Source organism: Chelonoidis abingdonii, chromosome 2 (assembly GCF_003597395.2).
Source record: "Chelonoidis abingdonii isolate Lonesome George chromosome 2, CheloAbing_2.0, whole genome shotgun sequence".
In the NCBI taxonomy this organism is placed as follows: Eukaryota; Metazoa; Chordata; order Testudines; family Testudinidae; genus Chelonoidis; species Chelonoidis abingdonii.
Genome location: NC_133770.1, coordinates 100250770 through 100271327, shown reverse-complemented (window position 1 = coordinate 100271327; position 20558 = coordinate 100250770). Strand labels below are relative to the sequence as shown.

Here is a 20558-nt window from a genome sequence, read left to right as displayed (position 1 = left end):
CAAATTTCACTGGTTTAATTAACACTTCTCAATTTTATTTGGAATTTGTGGTTAAAATAGCCTTAAGCCTAAAGTTATGTGGTACACTATTTTTACACAAATGGAATTTGAATGACTGCCTTGACAGATGTGTTGACAGGCTATTCTGGCTCCAATATCAAAGACAGCTTTGTAAACAAAATATAGGCGTTCCATGGCCTTAGTCACTTTCATGACAAAGGAAGTTGGGACTCAGCTTCTTGTGAGCTGTCCCTTGTACCAACTAAAACTTGTTTCAAGACAGCTTATAAAATCTTTATGTTCCTTTGAGAGAAGACCCATCAGCACTAGTAATGGATTAGCCTCAAAAGGTTCAGAAGTGATGTTTGGATGTTTATCCAAATATTATCCAAATCTCTTTGGGGTAGAAAACTGGAGTCGAAATCTCAGGAGAACAGGTTCTCCCAGGGAGATTTTGCAGACTTCCTGCTAGTAGTTGGCCTGAAATTAAAGCTTTTTCACTGCATGTCAGTTTTCTCCCGTTCCAACAATGGGAACGAAAACTTATCTATACTTTTCTGAACCTTTGAGATGTTTGGTTTGGGTTTGAGGTAGGTTCAGTTCAGTTCCTACTTTATCCAAAAGAGCTGCTTCATCCCTAGTCTGTAATTGCTCACTGAGTGCTAGGTTGTGCCCAGCTGCTTGAGTATGCAAATTGCAGAGGACACAAGAAGCCTTCCAGCTGCTGTGCAAGGCCATGAGAAGAGGGATCCAATAGAGGTGTCTGGACACCTTAAGCAGAAGGATGCAAAAGGGGTAGGGAGGAGGCAGGGCTAGGACCCCAGCTCCCTCTGCACCAGGCAGTAGAACTGGCCAGACACATGGGGAGTATGCTGCACCTTCTGAAATGGAACAAGTAGTGGGGACCTGTGAGGTGCCAGGGAATTCCTCTCTGAGGCAGAATCCACTCAAAGTTCCCTTCGGGGTAGTGTAGGCACGCTACATCCAACCTGGTCCAGTTCACATAAAGGATAATTGAGTTCTGAGTCAGGGAATTAAGGACTGGGTATGCCTACAGTGCAATGTAAACCCAGGGTTAGTAGAATTTCAGTTAACAGACCTTGGGTTTTTTTAACCTAGGGCTTGAATATCTACACTCATTTGTAACCCCAGGTTAGGAATTGTTAAACCCTGGGTCCGAACATGGGGTTCCAGGATCTTCACTGCATTATGCGGGCCTGAGTTCAACCACTCATATTCCATACTTCATAGCACTCTCTGAAAGTGTGGCCATTCTATCCCTTTGCTCATGGTTCAGTGTAGGAAAACTTGACTGTTCACCAAACTTGACTGTCCAGAGGACAAAGAAAGTTGACCCATGGGATTGTGGAATACTTTTGGTGGATTCCCAGAGAATGGGTCCAATGGGACTGCGTCTACACTGCAAAGCAATAGGGCTTGAACCCTGGGGTCCTGGCTTGACTCAGGCTTAACCCTCCACCCCTTGGGGTTAGGATGGAGCCTGAGTTTGAACCCTGGGCTTACGTTGCAGTGTAGACATATCCACTGTGCACTCTTAGAAGAGGTCCAGAGCTCTTCCTTTTGACCCAGAAGGCAGGAGTGAGAGACAGTGAGATACTGGTGCTTACATAGTTTGCGTGCAGCACAGTGAAGAACTCGGGGTTGGTGATGAACTTTACAGCTGGAGACTGTAGCAGCAAGGTGATTTTTTGAGAATTCACTGGAGAAAGGGACCCTTCTCTCCTAATCTCTGAAAATAAAAGTAAAACAATTGACTAGTACACATAACTGAAAATACAACACAAATACTGTCATTCTTATCTCCTCTGCCAGCAAAGCCCACCCTACCACTCCACCATATTGTGCAACTTCTTTTTAATCTTAAAGCGAGGCTGTGGTCATACAAGTGATTATGTAAAAATAGCATCCACTCTCTTTGTGTCTTTGAGTCATATCTACTTACGTGAATGACAAAAGTTTTCCCTGTGGTTAGCACTGCACGGCAAATACATCTACAGGAATGGGAGCTGGATGATTTTCTGCATTGTATGTTATAAATTCTGGGCCACATCCTTAGCTGGTATAAACCAGCATAGCTCCATTTACTTCAATAAATCAATGTAAACCCACTAGCTTACATCAGCTGAAGATCTGATCCAATACTGTCAGCTAAGTTCTGATTGTAGAATCTTTCTTACTGTTGATGAATATAGAGTGGGAAGAACTCACATGAGGTTTTGGGCTCTAGCTGAGTTTGCAGCACTGATGCTTTTAAAACAAAATCAGTTTTTGACCTACAGTCTGAACAAATCTGATGGGGAAGTCATCAAGAGAATGAATACGGAACTGCATAATATAATGTTGACAGTCACTTTTCTATCTATAATTACACCTTATCATTCTGTCCACTTAAGACTGTGAAAAAAGACTTTGTGATACAGCTCTCCTGACTCTGATGGCATTAAACTGATTTATTTCACCTGAGGATATGACAGTGCACCTTTATTTGTGGATATTCACACATCCTTGTGGCTTTCCCTTTAAATCAAGAAGTTGATACCAAATGCTACATTTTTTGCTACATTTTTTTCCTCTCTCCACAGCCAAACAATATATATAGCAAAGACACATTAAAAAGGCACATGCCACAGTTGATAGTTCTTTTTTATTTAAAAAAAAGGAAAGAAAAGGCAAATTAAATCAAATCCAACCACCATTTATGTGAATGATTCCTGGCAGCATTATCATTAATTTAATATTTTATTATGCAAGTAACCTCTGAATTTATTAGATGGAGATATACCTATTGCATGGAACTAAAAGGGACTTTGAAAGGTCATTGAGTCCAGGCCTCTGCCTTTGTGGCAGGACCAAGTACTGTCCCTGACAGATTTTTGCTCCACATCCCTAAGTGGCCCCCTCAAAGACTGAACTCACAACCATGGGTTTAGCAGGCCAATGTGCAAATCACTGAGCTATCCCTCCCCCCATATTAATACTGTATATATGTAACAGTAATACTGTAGATCTACTGTAAATACATATCCAACTTAATATTACAAGTAATATAAGTAGTAACAGAACACAAATCGTATACCGTTTCCACCTCAATTAACTATTAGCAGGTGGGATCAGGTATGATTCTCTACAGAGAAGGAATTCAGTTAAACTGAATCATAAAAATTGTAATACAAATGAGTGCAAAAGTGGTTATATATCATGTGAAGTACATTTGGTTATGACTTATAGTGATTTTAAAGGAAAAAGAAATAAAGATTCAGGCTAATAATAGACAAAACTAAATATTTAACAAAGCTTTTTTAAAAAAGCATAGATTAAATGTTTACTCTGATAGGCTTTGAACGGAATTGAACCATAGACCATGCAGGCTATTTCCTGCTAATAAAGACTAGCCAATAATGGCATGCAAACACAGGAGAAGGGGGAAAAGAGGTGATAGATGTAATAATAGACATAATCACATGGCAACCCTGCCATAGGTGTGAATTTTCAGAAGGGCTGAGTATTGACTGTCCGTGTTGCAGCCACAAGTTTAACTAACTAAATACACACTCATTTTTTTCCAAAATGTCCCTGTTTCAAAAATCTGTCAGGGATAGTACTTGGTCCTGCCATGAAGGCAGAGGACTGGACTCAATGACCTTTCAAAGTCCCTTTTAGTTCCATACACACTGCATTTCACACAAAGTGAAATGCAGGCGCAAGTCTGAGTGCTTGTGTTTCTTCCCAGGTGACTTGCACCTGCAATCAAGCATTTAGCAATGCAAGTACTCAGCTTTTCACTTGTTCAGTTGCAGGTGCAAAAATGTGGATGAACATTTTATGGGCACAAGATATGCGTGGAGAAGGGAGGGCTGGCCCTTTCAAATTTGGCCCATAATATTAAAATTACTATGACCCAGGAAGTCCCTCACTGCCAACTGGAAGTGGGCATACAGTACAATAACTTTCCTCACACCTGACATACTCATTGCCCCAACTTGTTATCATAATCTGTATTTAAAAGGTGTCATGTAAGATATCATTAATATTATTGTGTGTTGTCTGTGTGGGTAATGTATAAAGAGTTATAGATGTGTGCTTGAAATGTGTTCCTAAATGTAAGTGGCAGACAGTGCCTAAACCCAGTCTGTTGTAGACAAAGGAATGTTGTTTCTCCGGCTTGACTGTATCTCCAATGTAAATTGAGCAAGGTGTGACCAAAGATGCCGAAAAGGACATTTACATGAAAGGTAAACAAATCCATTAGCTGAGCAAGTGGGAGGAGATAACCACTTAATCTCTGTGGAGGATGGAGGATGGATCCCCAGGAAACCTTTCTGCCTCTTGAAACAGAGTCAAAGAACTTTGGGGAGATATAAGCAGACGCAATAAGCTATCACCGGATGGACACAAGGGATCAGAGCTATTGTAATCTGAGAACGTTTACTTATGGGGGAGTTGAAGTCTCTGAGAAGTCATTATAAATAAGAAATCTGCTTAGACCAAGCTTGTATGCAGTGCAGTTGTAGTCTTGTCAGTGCAAGGATATTCAAGACACAAGTGGGTGAGATAGTATCATTTATTGTACCAACTTCTGTTGGTGAGAGAGACAAGCTTCTGAGAACTCTGTGTGGCTCAAAAGCTTGTCTCTCTCACCAACAGAAGCTGCTCCAATAAGCGATACTATCTCATCCACTTTGTCTAGACCAAGACTGTAACTTGCTAGAATTAAGTTTTAATCACTAGAAGGCATGTTTTGTTTGTAATCTTTCCTATCTCTTTCATTCTTACTTGAGACCATTTAAATCTATCTTCTTTCTTAATGAACTTATTCTTAACTTATTACAGAACCATATCGGTGCAGTGGATTAATAAGGGTCCTCAATCAATCCAGACAGCAAGTGTGAAAAATTGGGACGGGGTGGGGGCTAATAGGCACCAATATAAGACAAAGCCCTGAATATCGGGACATCTGGTCACCCTATTTTGGGGAGACAAGGGGCTGTTGGTGACACTCTGCGAAGAGTATCCATGCTGGTGGGAACCAGGGTGAGATAACTGTGCTGTGAGCAGACTACTTGCGTCAGGGCCAAACCTGCATAGCACAGATGCCCCCAAGGTTACAGGACAGGCAGTGACACAACCCCTGGCTGATCTGGGTGAACCCCCATAGTGTCACAATCATATTATCACCAAAATGAAACAGTGTAGCTACTGAAACTGCAAGCTTGAGAAAATAGGCACTTTCTCCATTTTCATGTATAATACCTGGACATTCAAACCCAATCTATTGTAAAAACACTTTGTCTATGTAAGGACTCATTAAAAGAGTCCCCTAACACTTGCTTATTTCCTTCTCAGGGTCTATTCATGCTCTATACTCTCTTTCCTTTCACTTAGCTATTTCTGCCATAAAGTACTGAAGCCTGAGTCTTCATCAGGGCACCATAGCGTGTCCAGCTTGTTTCCCAGAATGGAACGACATCTGGTGCCACATGCTGTTAATAGCTTCCTCTCCCATACCTGAGTTTGGCTGGGAAAAGTCTGCCTCAGAGTCACTTCCTCCTCCAATGGAGAGCCTCTCGGCTCTGTTGTTCACAATAGCATCTTCCTCTGGCCTCTCTGTTGCAATAGTCCGCTGAATATTTTGATACCTGCATATTTTACATGAAAGAAAAAAGTTGTTTTAGCTATACGTTTTGGTGGAATAATGGTAGAAAGCATTTTGCTGCTCACCAAAATGCCTATCTCTTTCTTAATGAGAGTTGGAAAAATCAACACTTTTGAACAATTAAAATATTGCTAAAATCGGCATGTACTTTTAAAGAATCAATGGGCCTGAGTCTTCCCTGTCTTGCACCTGTGCAAATCACCCACATTCCACAGGGATCAGTGACTATATAATGTGAAAGGCAGGGAAGAATCAAATCCCGATTTGTCATAGGTTAACATAATCAATCACATAGGGCTTGATCTTCTGAGGTGCTGAGTGTCCTCAACTCCCAACAATTGCAATGGGAGCATGCTTAATGTGTTCAACACTTCACAGCCTTGGCTCCATAACCATTATTCATTTTTTTTTTTTACTAATCATTATTATTCATCATGTTTGTTGTGGTAGTGCCTAGGGACCAGCCGAGAACAGGCTCGTTGTGCTAGGCACTGCACAAACACAGAACAATGGACAATCCCTGCTCCGAAGAGCTGACAGTCTAATAGATAAAACAGACACAGGGTTGAGGAAAGTGGTGTAACACACAAGCGGAGTAAACAACATAAGGGCAGGACGTGTTATGTTAGCTCCATGCTTTTTTGGGTGTGTATATGGATTGAGTTTGGTGATGATAAGCTAAGTGGAAAGCTGACAGGAAAGGGTTGAAGGGGACAGAGCAGTGTTTAATTTGTGCCAGGGCTTGCCAGGGCTGAGCCCCAGCACCTCTAGGCTTGGCAGTTCAGAGCCCCAGCATCTCTGGTCTTGCTGCATCAGTTCTGAATGTAAAAAACTTGCTTGAGCCTTAGCACCTCTTTCATTACAAAATAAGCACTGTGACAGAGCCAGTGAGAACAAGGAGGACAAAGAAGAGGCAGGTGTGGAGTGAAGCTTTGAAAACTTTTTTCTCTGTTATGGCAATTTCATGTTGATTGACTTCAATGAGACTACTCTTGGGCTTAAAGTTAAGCAAGGTGCTAAATACTGTGCTGGATCTGGGCCACAGTGTTAATGATGTTGAAGGTTTGAGTCCCATAAAGGATGTTCTCTTTTATGTGTTTATTATGTTTAAAATATGCAGTATACAGTACTAATTCTATATATTGTAAAACAGAGATAAATAATGTGGGAAGTCAATCCTGCTGTAGCCATACTGGTGACTCAATCATTGAACATTTGACAGACTAGGGGTGAGAGAACCTCCATAGCTTCTAACTTTTATGTTCATGAACAGGCCCAAGCCTGGGATTTTGATAATGTATGACAAGAATGTGACAAATTTTAAAAATTATTTAATGAAAAATATTTATAAAAATAATAGATATCTATCTTGTTAATAATTTTAATGAGCTTCTGCTCCACCCTGACATTTTAAAACATTTTTTGTTGTTTCATTTTCATTAACTCTCAGCATTCATAATGGGCCAGAGCCCCACCTGGCATAAATCCATGTAGCTTCATTGATTACATCTGATCTTTGGCCCAAGGTTCTTTGTCTCTCTTTTTCCTGGTTTCTGTTCTTCTTTCTTTCATCTGTTTGACTCCAGACTTATGAAGAATATCCCTCCATTTTTTTTTCTCTCTCTCTCTCTTTTTTTTAAAAAAATATGTATGTATGCCAAGTTAGATTTTGGCCTGAACTTCAATGGTTATATCTCAAAGTGCCATGACATCTCTGAAGACAAGTAGTCTGGAGCTTGATTTTACATCTCATTCAAAAGACAGCATTTCCAGTAGCATACTAACTCTCAACAGGTTACTGGAGTTTAGGCTAAATTATGGAAAATGGGTGAAAATTTAATGGATTTATACTTGACTAACACAGTAGTTTTCATTTTCCTCAGTATTCCAAGTTTTCTTTAATGTAGCGTTTAGTAGCTCAATAAATATTATATTTAGAATTGGTTAAAAAAGCAAGAGAATTGGGGATTTTTGTTTTTAGATAAACATACACCTTAGAAGCAAATTATTATAGTAGATTTCACAACTACATTAATTTACCTCCACTTTTTCCCCCTTTATTTTATAACAAGCTTTTAAAATTTTTATTCACTTGACTGCAGGCTAATTGAGTAAACTTTCCACTCCAATACCGCAGGAGTTTTACAACACCCTTATGCAGCAGCAGAGCAGAAAAAAGTAGTTAATATAGTCAAAAGTTTTATATATATGGTAACTGTAGCTTCAATTTAATTAGATGTTAGAAAATCCCCTGCTGGCAAACTTTACACAGTAATGCTAGCTGTATGCCAAAAACAAGCTACTTTTTTTTTGTCTAGATACTGTAAAATTGTCATATAAATACCAGAAAATGCCCATGTAATTGTAAAAAAAACTTTGAAAGGGCAAAAGTTATGGGAATGTATTTGAAAATCACAGTCCCTTTTCAAAGTGATTTGTCAAAGAAATAATGGTTTAGAAAAACCACACTAGATGCTGTTTTTACTGTACTATTATTATTTATTGTGTCTTTTTTATTATTATTATTCATGTAAAGACAAGTCTAGTTACACAAATGCTGCACAGTTTTATCAGATCACAGTGGATAGTTAACCATGTTATGTAATTTGAACAACGCTGGCTGTTAACTGCTTCAGTAACTCGAGGAAAGGCAAGAAGTGCTGTAGTAAAGGAGGAAGACTCTTCTAATAAAAAAAATAGTAGTGTTTGGATCTTATCTGAACTATAGGTCCCAATTCTGCATTCCCCATATAGACAAAATGTCCATTAAAGTCATTGGGGATCTCTGAGTATTCACAGAATGAAGGATTAGGCCCTTGGAACAGAATACTCTCCGTCATTCCTTTTTAAAACTAGATTTCCAGTATTTTATGGTTTTGGCAGGAATGAAAATAGCAAGCTGTCCTAGTGATATAATGGTATTTCCACTCCTTCTCCCAGATGAATCTAGGAAGTGGGAAACTGAACAGATTTTTGTGAAAAGAAAGTAGACTGAGCTTTTTTTCAAACTTCAAGAGGTTTTGGGTTCCATTTTGTTTGAATTTGGGGCAAAAATTCAGGCTGATTTTAATTATATCATCCAAGCTCTTTGTATACAGTTGCCTCACCTAGAAAGGATTTTTAAGCAGAGTTAACAAAAACTGTTCCAGGTGTAAGCAGAGTCAGGATGAGCTGTACCCTGACATCTGGTGGTGAAGTATGGGAAGTGTGGAAAGAATGTCTGGAATGCGAAATCTCAAATATTTGCATAGGCACGCCTACCCCATCCCAGACTAGCCGGCTGTGACCCGGACATCGCTCTTGTAGACAGAAATGATTCCAACTCAGTTGGTTACTTGCCTAACAAGGGACATGGGTTCCATACCCTGTGAATAATGAAGAGGTTGGGACAGCGTATATTGTGCCTGGCGGTGCAAGGCCTCTTGTTGGGCTAGACGCCCAGTTTGCACCCCCTCCTCTCTCACTGTGAATGTCAGAGGATGATTTTTTCACCTTAAGACTCTAGATAAGGTTGCTGCAGCGAACCCTCACTTTGGGCTAAGATGCACTACCAGGTAGGGCGCTCCCACTACTCTGTGCTGAGAATCACTAAGAGGCTGAAATCACAAAAGAGCTGAAATACTGAAGAACTAGGGAAGCACTTGCAGTACTGTGCTAAACTAAGTGGGGGAGCCTGAAGCTTACTGTGGAACAGGCAGCAGTGGCTGGAGTGGAGCAGTTTATAGGGGATGGCTGGAGCAGGACCCACAGGACAGCTGGTGAGTGGAGCGCTGGCAGAGCGAGAGTAGCTGTGGGGCGTGTAGGACAGCCCCAGAGCGAGCCGGAGCCAGAGCAGTTTGCAGGGACAACTGAGGCAGCTCACGAGGCAGCTGGTGAGCGGAGCAGTTGTGAGGACGGCCGGAGGAGCCGAGTGAGCAGCTGGTAAGCGGCGAAGCAGTTCGTGAGAAGGCGAAGCAGAACCCACGGAGAGGCAGGGCAGTTGCCCCGGACGTAAGGTGCCCTTCACACGGCCTGGGGGAGGACCTCTACAAATAGTTTGAATTCTGGGTGCTTTGCACAGAGACTTTGGGTTTTGGAACTTTGGAGTGATTGGACTTACGACCCTAAAGGGAAAGGACATTGCCAAGATACTTGGGGGTGGTGGTTATGTTATGTGTTTACTCTGTTTGTGTGTTTCCCAATGGGATCCACATTGATTCTTCCCTTTATTAAAAAGATTTCGCTACACTCAGACCCGTGCTTCGAGAGGGAACAGTATATCGCCTCCTAGAGGCACCCAGGAGGGTATGGTATGTAAGTGTCCCAGGTCACTGGGTGGGCTCGAGCGGTTTGCCTTGTGTTATTGAAAGGAACCCCTGATACTGAACCTGGCCTTGTTCTGCCAACCCAGACGGGCGAAAGGGTTACACAGGTAATGAGGTTGACCTACAATAACAAATACTTTTTTAAAATGGTTGTGAAAATAATATCAGCCTAAGTAGTGGTTTTTCAAAACAGACTTAAGGAAAGTGTTTTCTCACAAACTGGTATCACCAGTTACCTGAATTTTTTGAGTAATCTTGAAACCTATGCTTCAGGACAGATAATTATTCTATTTCACCCTGCCATAAAAATATTAGAATTGCTTCCCATTTGTGAATACACAGTTGGTGAACTTTGTTGCAATGGCCAATATGTATCCCTTTTGTTAGAAATTTTGGAAATACATGGCTACACATATATTCAGGAAGCAATTGGCAATGACAAGAGAACGCCTCTTAAAACTTGTGCTATTCGCATTTGTCTTAAGGCGCCTTTATACAGCAGTTATAAAGAATTCACAGATGGCTTTTTTGTGCTAGAAACATGGGATTCCACATTACTTAGTTGTAATGTGCTAGCGCCACTGGAATCAAGTGAGGAGAAATACGCTACTAATGAAAGGTTTCAGAGTAGCACCGTGTTAGTCTGTATCCGCAAAAAGAAACAGGAGTACTTCTGGCACCTATAGAGACAACAAATTTATTTCAGCATGAGCTCGTAACCTACAGCTCCTGCTTCGGATGCCACAGAATGGAACACGACAGACAGGAGCAATATTATTACAACAGAAGAAATGAAATAGGTGGACTAGCATACCAACAGGAGAGTCTAATCATGAGATGAGCTAAAAATCAGCAAGAGGAAAAAAAACTTTGAAGTGATAATTAATGAGACTCATAGAGGTGTGAGGAGAACTCTAACATAGGGAAATAGATGCAATTAGTGCAATGCACCCAACCATTCCCAGTCTCTGTTTAAGCTGATTATGAACCTAATTGTAATATATCCGCAGTCAGCAGTCTCCTCTTGGAGTTCGTTTTTGAAGTTTTTTTTGTTGCACAATTGCCACCTTCAAGTCTGTCACTGAGTGGTGAGAGAGTTGAATGTGTTCTCCAGTGTTTTGAATTTAGTGATTCCTGATGCGCAGATTTGTGTCCATTATCTCTTTACATAGAGACTGTCCGGTTGGCCAATGTACATTGCGGAGGGCATTGCTGGTACATGAGCATATATCATGTTGGAGAATGAATTCTCTCTGCTCTCCACTCTATACACTGAATGTACAAATGCTAAGCAATACCCACCATACATGAGGAAGCAACAACGTATTTATCGCTAAATTACAGGTGTATTAAATCATTAAGGATCAAATCCTAACAACATGGTGTCAAAAAGGAATCAACTTATGAAAACATGGGAAATCTAAAATGTAAACCAAGGATGTCACTGTCTGTGGTTCTCAACAGGAGACATGTAATCTCAGGGGTAGAGAGTCTTCCAAGGAGCACATCAATCATTAGATATTGCCTAGTTTTACAATAGGCTACTTAAAAAGTACTAGTGAAGTCAGTAAAACAAAATATCATACATGACATGTTATACTGTGCTTGTGACAGACCACGACTAGTGGGTACAGGAGTCTGGTGAAGACAAATATATTGGTACCTTGGATGAGTAGTTTCTGTTCCCTGAGTGACCAGAGCTGGGGCTGCAACTGAGTAGATCAGGCACCGGCTAGAACACAAACTTAAAGGCAGACCAGGTCTGAATGAGATCAACCTGACAGCTAAATCAAGGCAAAGGGCTAAATCAGGCGGCACCTGGTTTCAAAAGGAGGCTCACTACACAGTCCCACGAGTGCGGGAGGAAGCACACACGAACGCAGAGGATAGTTGCGTGTGAGGAACAGGCTGGAGAGCAAGAAGGAACCACAAACCGGAGCTGAACCCGACCACGAGAGCCAGAGCTGCCTGGACATGCACTAGAAGAAAGAGTAAGGAGCTAACACAGCGTCTATAGCAACTCCAGGCTCAGGACAGGATCCTCAGTGGGTGAAGGCAATAAAAGAACCGGTGTCACATGGACAGCAACGAGCCATCCATGCAGGGCAAATAGCCCAGGCGCACAGCTCTCGCTTAGCAATTGTCATTAATCAGCAAGCGGTTAACAAGAGGCCACAACATAACTACCAGCTTGCAAATCCACAAGCGGCCCTGCAGGCGCGAACCCAGAGTCACAGAGCGCTGGCCCGGGTTCCCCCCAAACCTCCCAACTCCTGATCAGACACAGAAGGAGTTGATCCAGACTGTGGGGAAGATCACTGAGGTGAGCAAATCTGCCAATAAGCGCAGGACCCACCAAGGTAGAGGAGGAACTTTGTCACATGCTCTATATCCTATACACTGAAATGTAAGTACTATATTTTCCAGTTGATTTATTTTCTAACTATATGGTAAAAAATGAGAAAGCAAGCAACTGTTCAGTAATAGTGTGCTGTGACACTTTTGTATTTTTATGTTTGGTTTTGTAAGCAAGTTGTTTTTAAGTGAGATGTAACTTGGGGGAATGCAAGACAAATCAGACTCCTGAAAGGGGTATAGTGGTCTGGAAAGCTGAGAGCCACTGACTTAGGTAATGTCTACACTAGCACTTATATTGGCAAAACTTCTGTCACTCTGGGGTGTGAAAAAACATTAGTTTTGCCGGCATAAGCATTCATGTGCACAGCGCTATGTCGGCGGAAGATGCTCTCCCACTGCCATAGCTACTGCCACTCATTGAGCTGGTTTTATTATGTCAACAGGAGAGCTCTCTCCCATCGACATAACATGGTTACACAATTGCTCTTACAGAGGCACAGCTGCATCGGTACAGCTGTGTTACTGTAAGCTTATAAGTGTAGATATGGCCTAAGGGTATTGTCAATTAACCTGGGCTAGCTAACACAATTGTCATTTCTAGTTTAGACACTCACCAATGTTTGTTCCTGGTTGTTTGTGGCTCACCCAAGAGAGTTTAGCCTCATGGAACAAATGGTGACTGTCTACAATAAATATACGATAGTATTCATTAGCTCAGCTTAATGGGCATTCAATTAACTCAAGTTACAGCACAACAAAAAACTATAATTTACACAAGCCCTTGATGACTGCGGACAACATCTATCCAATTCACTGCAAGGGGTTTCTAGAAATGCCTGTCTTTTCTTTATAAATTAATATGCCAACTTGGCACCTTCTGAGGAAAATTATAATTAAAACAAACTACTGCACGTTCTTACCACTGTAAACAAAATTACACTATGGTAGTCAAATGCCCACTCTGTGCCCAGCATGCTAGGTTTGGAGAGAAGAGGAGGACATTTCCTCATGGATCTGTTTGTGGTTATGATCTATTTTGTACTATAGACATTTTCAGAAAGCTGGTTAGCCCTTAGGAAAACTCCCTGATGGCTGTCACCAGCAACCATTTTCTCCCTACAAAGGATCTAAGTAACTCCCATCTTATTTTCCTGCCATGGAAAGAAGGATCGTTCAAGCACTCTCTCTGTCTCCTAGCTTGGCACTCCGATGATCCCCAAATGATGTTTTTAAAGTACTAGAAAAATCCAAACCAACCTTCATGCCATTTTAAAGCCTATAATCAGAGGATAACAATTTCAGTCTTGCTTATTTAAATAAGAAACTATATCATTACAGTAAGCAGGGGCAGAGGATGAGAAAATGTTTTCTGAGGTAATAGTGGAAGATTATTGCCTAGCTATATATTTCTTTTACTCTTCTTCCCTCAATTCATTCTGAAATACAAGAATACAAAGGAAACTGTAACAAATCTTTCGTTGTGTAGAGTAGTAGTTGAGTAGACATTGCTATCAGTGATAAAGCTGCCTCATTTGGAGGGAGACTCCCTCTCTCGGGATTCATTTTAAGGAAGTGTTTCTAGTTTCCTCCAGCTGTGCGAAGGGCTTTGAAATGTCTTTCCGGGAGATACTTATTAGCACTTCACTATTTAAAACAAATATCTCATTCATGCTGTGTCACAGCTTGTCAGCCTTGCTGATGTCAACAGCTACTTGTTGGTGCTTCCCAACCCATGGACCTTGGGAAGGAACCACTAGAGTGCTATAGTGGGGAGATGATAATTCCAACTGCATGAACATCCATAACATTCAGCCTGCAGCACTGGTGGAGAAAAATTGCAAAGGGAGGCTCTCAGCAACTAGAGCTGTTGCTTTCCTGACCTCATCTTTGAATAGCTCCCATAAGACTGAGGTAGGTGTATAGGTGTAGCAGCTGGAGGAGCACAGTGGAGGTCTGGAAGATGAAGCACCTCAAAGCAGTGGGGCTGAAGCCTGAACTCAGAGCTTGATTGCTTGACTTCTCTTCATATTCTCACCCAGACCATCTGTCCTCTGCTCTCATAGGTAACACAGAAGCTCTGAAGAATCCTGCCTCCCCACCCGCACCTGCACTGATCCTTCTAATAAGTGGTGGGAGGAAAAGTGAAAGGAAGCCATGATTGGACCAACTTCTGCTGGGGGAAGGGACAAGCTTTTGCACTTCACAGAGCTCCTCTTTTTCTTCAGGTGTGAAGAAGGAAACTAGAGTGCCCAAGCAAAATATAAGGTGGGACAGATTGTTAAGCATAAGGGGTTCTCACACATTGTAGGAGACCACTTAAAATGAAGTAGGCAATTAAAACTTCAGCAGCCGTAGGACAAAGGAGTGTTAGTAGGCAGCAGGGTGTGTTATAAGTTGTTGTAATGGGCCATAAAACTAATGTCTCTGTTAAATCCATGGTTTTTAGTGTCCAGCAGAGTTATGTATTTAAGATCCCAGGCCTGTCTTTTGAAGGTGTTGTAGAGGTTTCCTTTGAGGATGAGGACTGAGCACATGTCACTCTTTGCGCAATGCACTATGTTCACTTTGTGTCTCTAGACTGTAATCTGTTTGGTCAGACACTTTGCTATTTTTAAATACCACTTCCTGTTGTAAAGTACCATATAGACTTATGGAACTACATACAAAAATACTAATTAAAAAGTACAGTGTTTTATAAATGTAAAGCCAGCCTGAAAGTAGGACTGAAAACTGTTTCCATTTATTTTGGGCTCCCAAATTGCCAGTGCTAAAAATGTCACCTTTTTTAAAGCAAGATGGTTATCATCCACAGCAGTAGGTTCTGACCTGCTAATTGTTATTCAGCATTGTACCTTCAAATATATCTCATAGCTTATTTATGTTGAAAGTTTTAGTTATTTCAGGAATATTTCAGATGTTGGTTTGGAATAACGTGAGTACCATTTCTCATAACTTGAACATTTTCTTAGTGGTGTTGTTTGGGAATTTCAGTCCAGAATTACTCACCGCCGATTGAGCTGCTCCATTTGTTGGATTGAACCAGATCTGCGTATTCCATCTGGAGTGGCTGGTGCTGTGGGGCGCTGCCATGTTGTGGTTCGATTCACATGGTCCACATAAAATACCCTTCCATGGCTGTCTATCCGAGCTTCCCAGTCTAGTATTAAAAAAGAAAGGAAAGGAGGAAGCTGTCAGTTTGAGAAATTTCAGAAAGCCTAGATGCTCATGAGATACATGTGTGTATATATACACACATCGGAGCTGGCATATTGGGTCAGATCAATGGTCCATCTTACCCAGTATCCAACAGTGGTCAGTACCAAAGTTTCAGGGGAATTTACAGAACAGACCAATTATGGAGTGATCTACTCTGTCTTCCACTCCCAGATTCGGATACTCAGAAGTGTAGGGTTGCCCGAGCATAGGGTAGCATTCCTGACTATCTTGGCTAGACTAATAGTCATTGAAGGATGTATTCTCCATCCGGTTCTTTTCTGAACCCATTTATACATTTGGCCATCACAACATCCCATGGCAATAAGTTCCATGGGTTTGTTGTATATATGTATGTGTAGTATACACACACACATAAATATTCCTTCACACAGAGCCTATAGTCACCCTATAGAATTCACTGCCAAAAGCCATCAATAATGAGTGAGACACAGTGAGTGTATTTTTAAAAAGGGCTGGATAATTCTATAACCATTAATACCTATTATAGTTCAGTTTCTTGAGGTGAGTAATCAAATTACATGCTTTAGAGCATAAAAATTTCCCCATGTAACTCTCACATTGCCCAACTGGCTATATTCATTGTGGATGAGAAAACCATAAGGAACTGGCCACTGGTAGCCAGGATGCTAGACTTGGTGGAACCAATGATTTAATCTGGTGTGGCAAGTCCTATGTTCACTTTTTTGTTATTAAACATGATACGGTGGGTTTTTTTAAGCTTTCAGAAGGATAATACAGAGCAGTTTAAGGCTGTCTACCTAAAACTTGCCACAGACTGGTTGGACATATTCTCAGAAATATATGCATATTTTTTATTTTTTTAAATCTATCACTCTGATAAAGACCAGATAGCTAAGGAAATTGGTAACAAGATATTGAACCTTCCACCCTCATGTCTCTTGTTGAAATTAGGTCCAAGTTGGCCAGGAGTATAACCAAAACCCCCTGCCCATCTGATGGCTGCTTGTCGGCTTGCATGAAATACACTGGTAGTTAAAAGCATCAAGATCACTGGTAAAGGTATTAGGAATAAGAGGGAATTTAAGAAGTGAATGAGCTAATCAAATTGTACATAAAAAACCTGAGAATTTCTTGAGTGAAGTTGCACAAATTTGATCTGCTAACTACATTATTGCTACACGAAGATCCATTAGCTGATGACCTAACAACTATACAGTAATATATATTCCCCTCCACCCCCGGGGCACATCTGTAACCCAAGAGTGGTAAAGTCCACTTTTTTCCCCTGTGGCTCTGTGTTACACCTTAGGACCAGGGGTTCTTGGTTCTTTTTGAACCTTCCCTCATACCCTCCAAGAGCAACAGAGAGCTGTCTTCCCTCCTACTGCATCTGGAATCCAACTCCCTGCAACCAGCTACCTTCCCCCAAACACCGATCAGTAAGGAGACAGACAGTGCTGGCCAGAGCTAAGGTGACATGCCTTATCATAATGTTATTAAAAATACCTTCTTTATCCATGTGGGTGCATTTATTTCCCTCCCACACAGCATTACCATCACACAGGGGAGTAAGTAATTCAAAGGGCATACAACACAGAATTTGTGGTAAGATGAATGGATGGCTGCATAGATAAATGCACAGACTAACGGATGGACAGAGGCCGTGATTTTGAGCTCTGTTCCAGCCCCTTTATATTGCTCCAGTGATGTAAAGGGTCAAAAACCAGCCAGATCACCGCATGTGGGAATTATCCCTTAGCAGAGGGTTTCTCTGGGGAGTGTAGGGCTAACAATATGGCCCTACACCAGTCCCTTTATAACTTCAGAGCAGCGACACACCAGGAGATAGCCTGGGATCAGGAGAAGGTGAGGCCATTGTGCTCTTCACTCCAATTATCCTGGACTGCCGGATGGTTCCTTTGGGACCACTGCAGCCCATATGTACATTACAGCAGCCTCTGAGGCTGTTCTTACTTACACCACGAGCCACACCTGTACTTGGCAGACCTGCAACCCCAGAGGGACAAAGCCACCTTGCTCCTCTTTACATCCCTGTCTATGGTACATCTTCTAAATGGTGCAGCTCAGAATTAGGACCCAAATGTTTCTCTTGGCTTCAGTAGGGTAGGGTTTCCACCATTAAAAACAACTAACCTTTGGATATATCCATTACCACTGGCATTGCACCATACAAACTCTGCAACCTGATGCATGCTTTAAAATCTTACATCTACCATGAAGAGTTTACTACAGACACGAAAAATCATGTTAAAATCTAAATAATTCTATCCCACACCACAAAAGAAACATAGTCAAAGAAAAATTCCTCTTCAGGACTGTAGCGAGGCGGTGTGGCTCCCCTCCTCCACAGGGAGCCGTCGGACCAGACCTGGCCCGAGGAGCCGTCGGACCAGACCTGGCCCACCTTCCCTGAGGTACTCCCGGACCTGCCGCCCAGCCCTGACTGGGAGGAGCCCATGGTGCCGGGCGACCCTGCGGACCAGGTAGGAAACGAGGGGGAAATTGGAAGTAGCCCGGGGGCAGCTGACTACAGTCAGGCTGCAGAGGGCCCCGAGCCTATGGCCGTGTGTGTCGGTCAGGATCCCCACTGATCACTCTGTCAGTGTGTTTCGGTCCGGATCCCCACTGATCGCTCTGTCAGTGTGTTTCGGTCCGGATCCCCACTGACTGCCAGTAGCGGCGACAGCCGCTAATAGGGCCCCGGGCTGGAACGCAGAGGAGTGGGTGGGCCTGCGTTCCCCCTGCCACCCGTAACCGGGTGGCAGAATCCCCTTCACCCTGACCTAAGGAGACCATTGTGGTTGCCACTGCTCTGCCCTGCTCCACAAGGGCTAGAGCTGCTTGTACTGTGTTTGGTGCCCTGCCCGACCCAAGGGCTGGGCTCCTATAAACTTTGCCACTGCTCTGCCCTGCTCCACAAGGGCTAGAGCTGCTTGCACTGTGTTGGTGCCCCGCCGAACCAAGGGCTGGGCCCTCTCTAACTTTTCCACTGCCCTGCCCTGCCCGAAGGGCCAGAGCCCGTAGAAACTGTAACTGTGTTTGTTGGTGCCCGCCTGCATCAAAGGCTGGGCCCCGTTGACTTTACCTGTGCTCAGTCCTCTCCATAGGGACCGAACGTCCCCGGACGGTGGGCCGTGGGTCCAAGGGACTGGACCCTTCGAAGGACAGTACGAGGCCGGTGTGGCTCCCCTCCTCCACAGGGAGGGTTGAGCCCCGGCAACCCTCGCCACAAGGACTAACAGAATAAACTAAATTTTGAAGTCATATTATTTTGGGGCTATGATCAAGCAAGACTGACTGCAAGGGGAAAACCATCTCACTTTTCGAATCTACAGTATCTCAAAAGCCTTTAACTGATTTTCCTGAAACCTCACAAAATATTCTACCATGAGCTAAAATCTGGCATGTGATATTTCAGGGACATGGATTTGGATATGGGAATGTTAAGATTCAGTCAGTATTGTCCTTGTAATGATGGGGTATTATCTTCAATCATAACCATGGACAGACTCTTGTGTCTCTTCATTTTAGAAGCTCTAAGCATTGTTCACCGTAAACCTGATATAAAAGGAATAATCTCTCTCTATGGGTGTGGTTTGGGAGGAGTACGAGGGGGTATTGCCCTCCCCCAAAATTGCATACCTGGGGCAGGCGTGGAATTTGCCTCCCTTGCGTGGCCCCATTGGCCTGGCTGGAGCTGCCCCCTCATTTGCGCTCTCTCTCTCTCTCTCTTATTTAAGAGTGATTTAGTTGTGATAGGCAAGTGAAAAGGGTCTTTCCACAACACCGGAAAAAGAAAAATCTTTAGATCAGACCTTAGTTTGTACTTCTCATGGGCTTTAAAAATGTCATAGTCTGAGAATTGCATAGATTTCAACTGAGGAATTATTTAATTCAATTTCTTTAGCAAAAATTCACATGGCACTGCACACTGAAGAGGGATATATTCAGGGACAATATACTTTACACGTATTACAAGTATGATATAGTGTAGATATCAAAGTAATGGGTGCATGAATATTAAATAAATATGACTCTACTATCAGATGATTGTACTTTTGCTTTTGTGTAGATTAAACTCCATCATAATTGCCTTCATTAGGAGCAATGCTGAAAATACTTACCTTTTGAGGCTGGTGTTAAAAGGGAGGTAGACTGTATTAAGCAAGCCATAGGGCTGAACCTGAATGTCTTTGATCATGGATTAGGGTAAGTTTTGTTTGCATGGCTGCTGTCAGTGTCTTATTAACAGGTAGTGTAGCTAGAAATTTCTCCCCTTCACAACGTGGTGAAGTAAGATTAGTGGGAAGAGAAATATTTACTTATTACAGAAGTAACTGTTCCTAATTCATTATTCACTGGTAGGCCACACAATGCCTCTAAGACTTCATGGGGCTGAAGGCAGTTGGATCATTCACCACTACTGTATAACTGATGCCAGCATTGAGTGGAATTTTCAGTTTAGGGAATAGTAACAACTCGGTGGATAAAACACAGTTACTCACCTTTGTAACTGTTGTTCTTCGAGATGTGTTGCTCATATCCATTCAAGTAGGTGTACGCGCCGCGTGTGCACGTTCGTCGGAAGACTTTTACCCTAGCAACTCCAGCGGGCCGGCAGGTCGCCCCCTAGAGTGGCGCCGCCATGGCGGGTAATATATACCCCTGCTGGCCCACCCGCTCCTCAGTTCCTTCTTGCCAGCTACTCCGACAATGGGGAAGGAGGGCGGGTGTGGAATGGATACGAGCAACACATCTTGAAGAACAACAGTTACAAAGGTGAGTAACCGTGTTTTCTTCTTCGAGTGATTGCTCATATCCATTCCAGTAGGTGATTCCCAAGCCTTACCTAGGCGGTGGGGTCGGAGTGAGAGGTCACAGTGCGTAACACGGCAGAGCCGAAGGTTGCGTCATCCCTGGACTGCTGGACCAGGGCGTAATGGGAAGCAAAGGTGTGCACGGAGGACCAGGTCGCTGCCCTGCAGATTTCCTGGACGGGTACT

General features: G+C 42.6%; 1 protein-coding gene across 1 annotated transcript in view; it reads right to left on the bottom strand.

Annotated features, from left to right (window-relative positions):
• HECW1 (HECT, C2 and WW domain containing E3 ubiquitin protein ligase 1) overlaps positions 1-20558 on the bottom strand; it is a 395944-nt gene that overhangs the window by 82101 nt on the left and 293285 nt on the right. Inside the window, exons 12-14 of the mRNA XM_075062598.1 lie at positions 15343-15493; positions 5527-5657; positions 1629-1750 (exon numbers count right to left, since the gene is read on the bottom strand). Of these exons, the coding sequence (XP_074918699.1) occupies positions 1629-1750; positions 5527-5657; positions 15343-15493 (404 nt within the window). The remainder of the gene's footprint in view (positions 1-1628; positions 1751-5526; positions 5658-15342; positions 15494-20558) is intronic.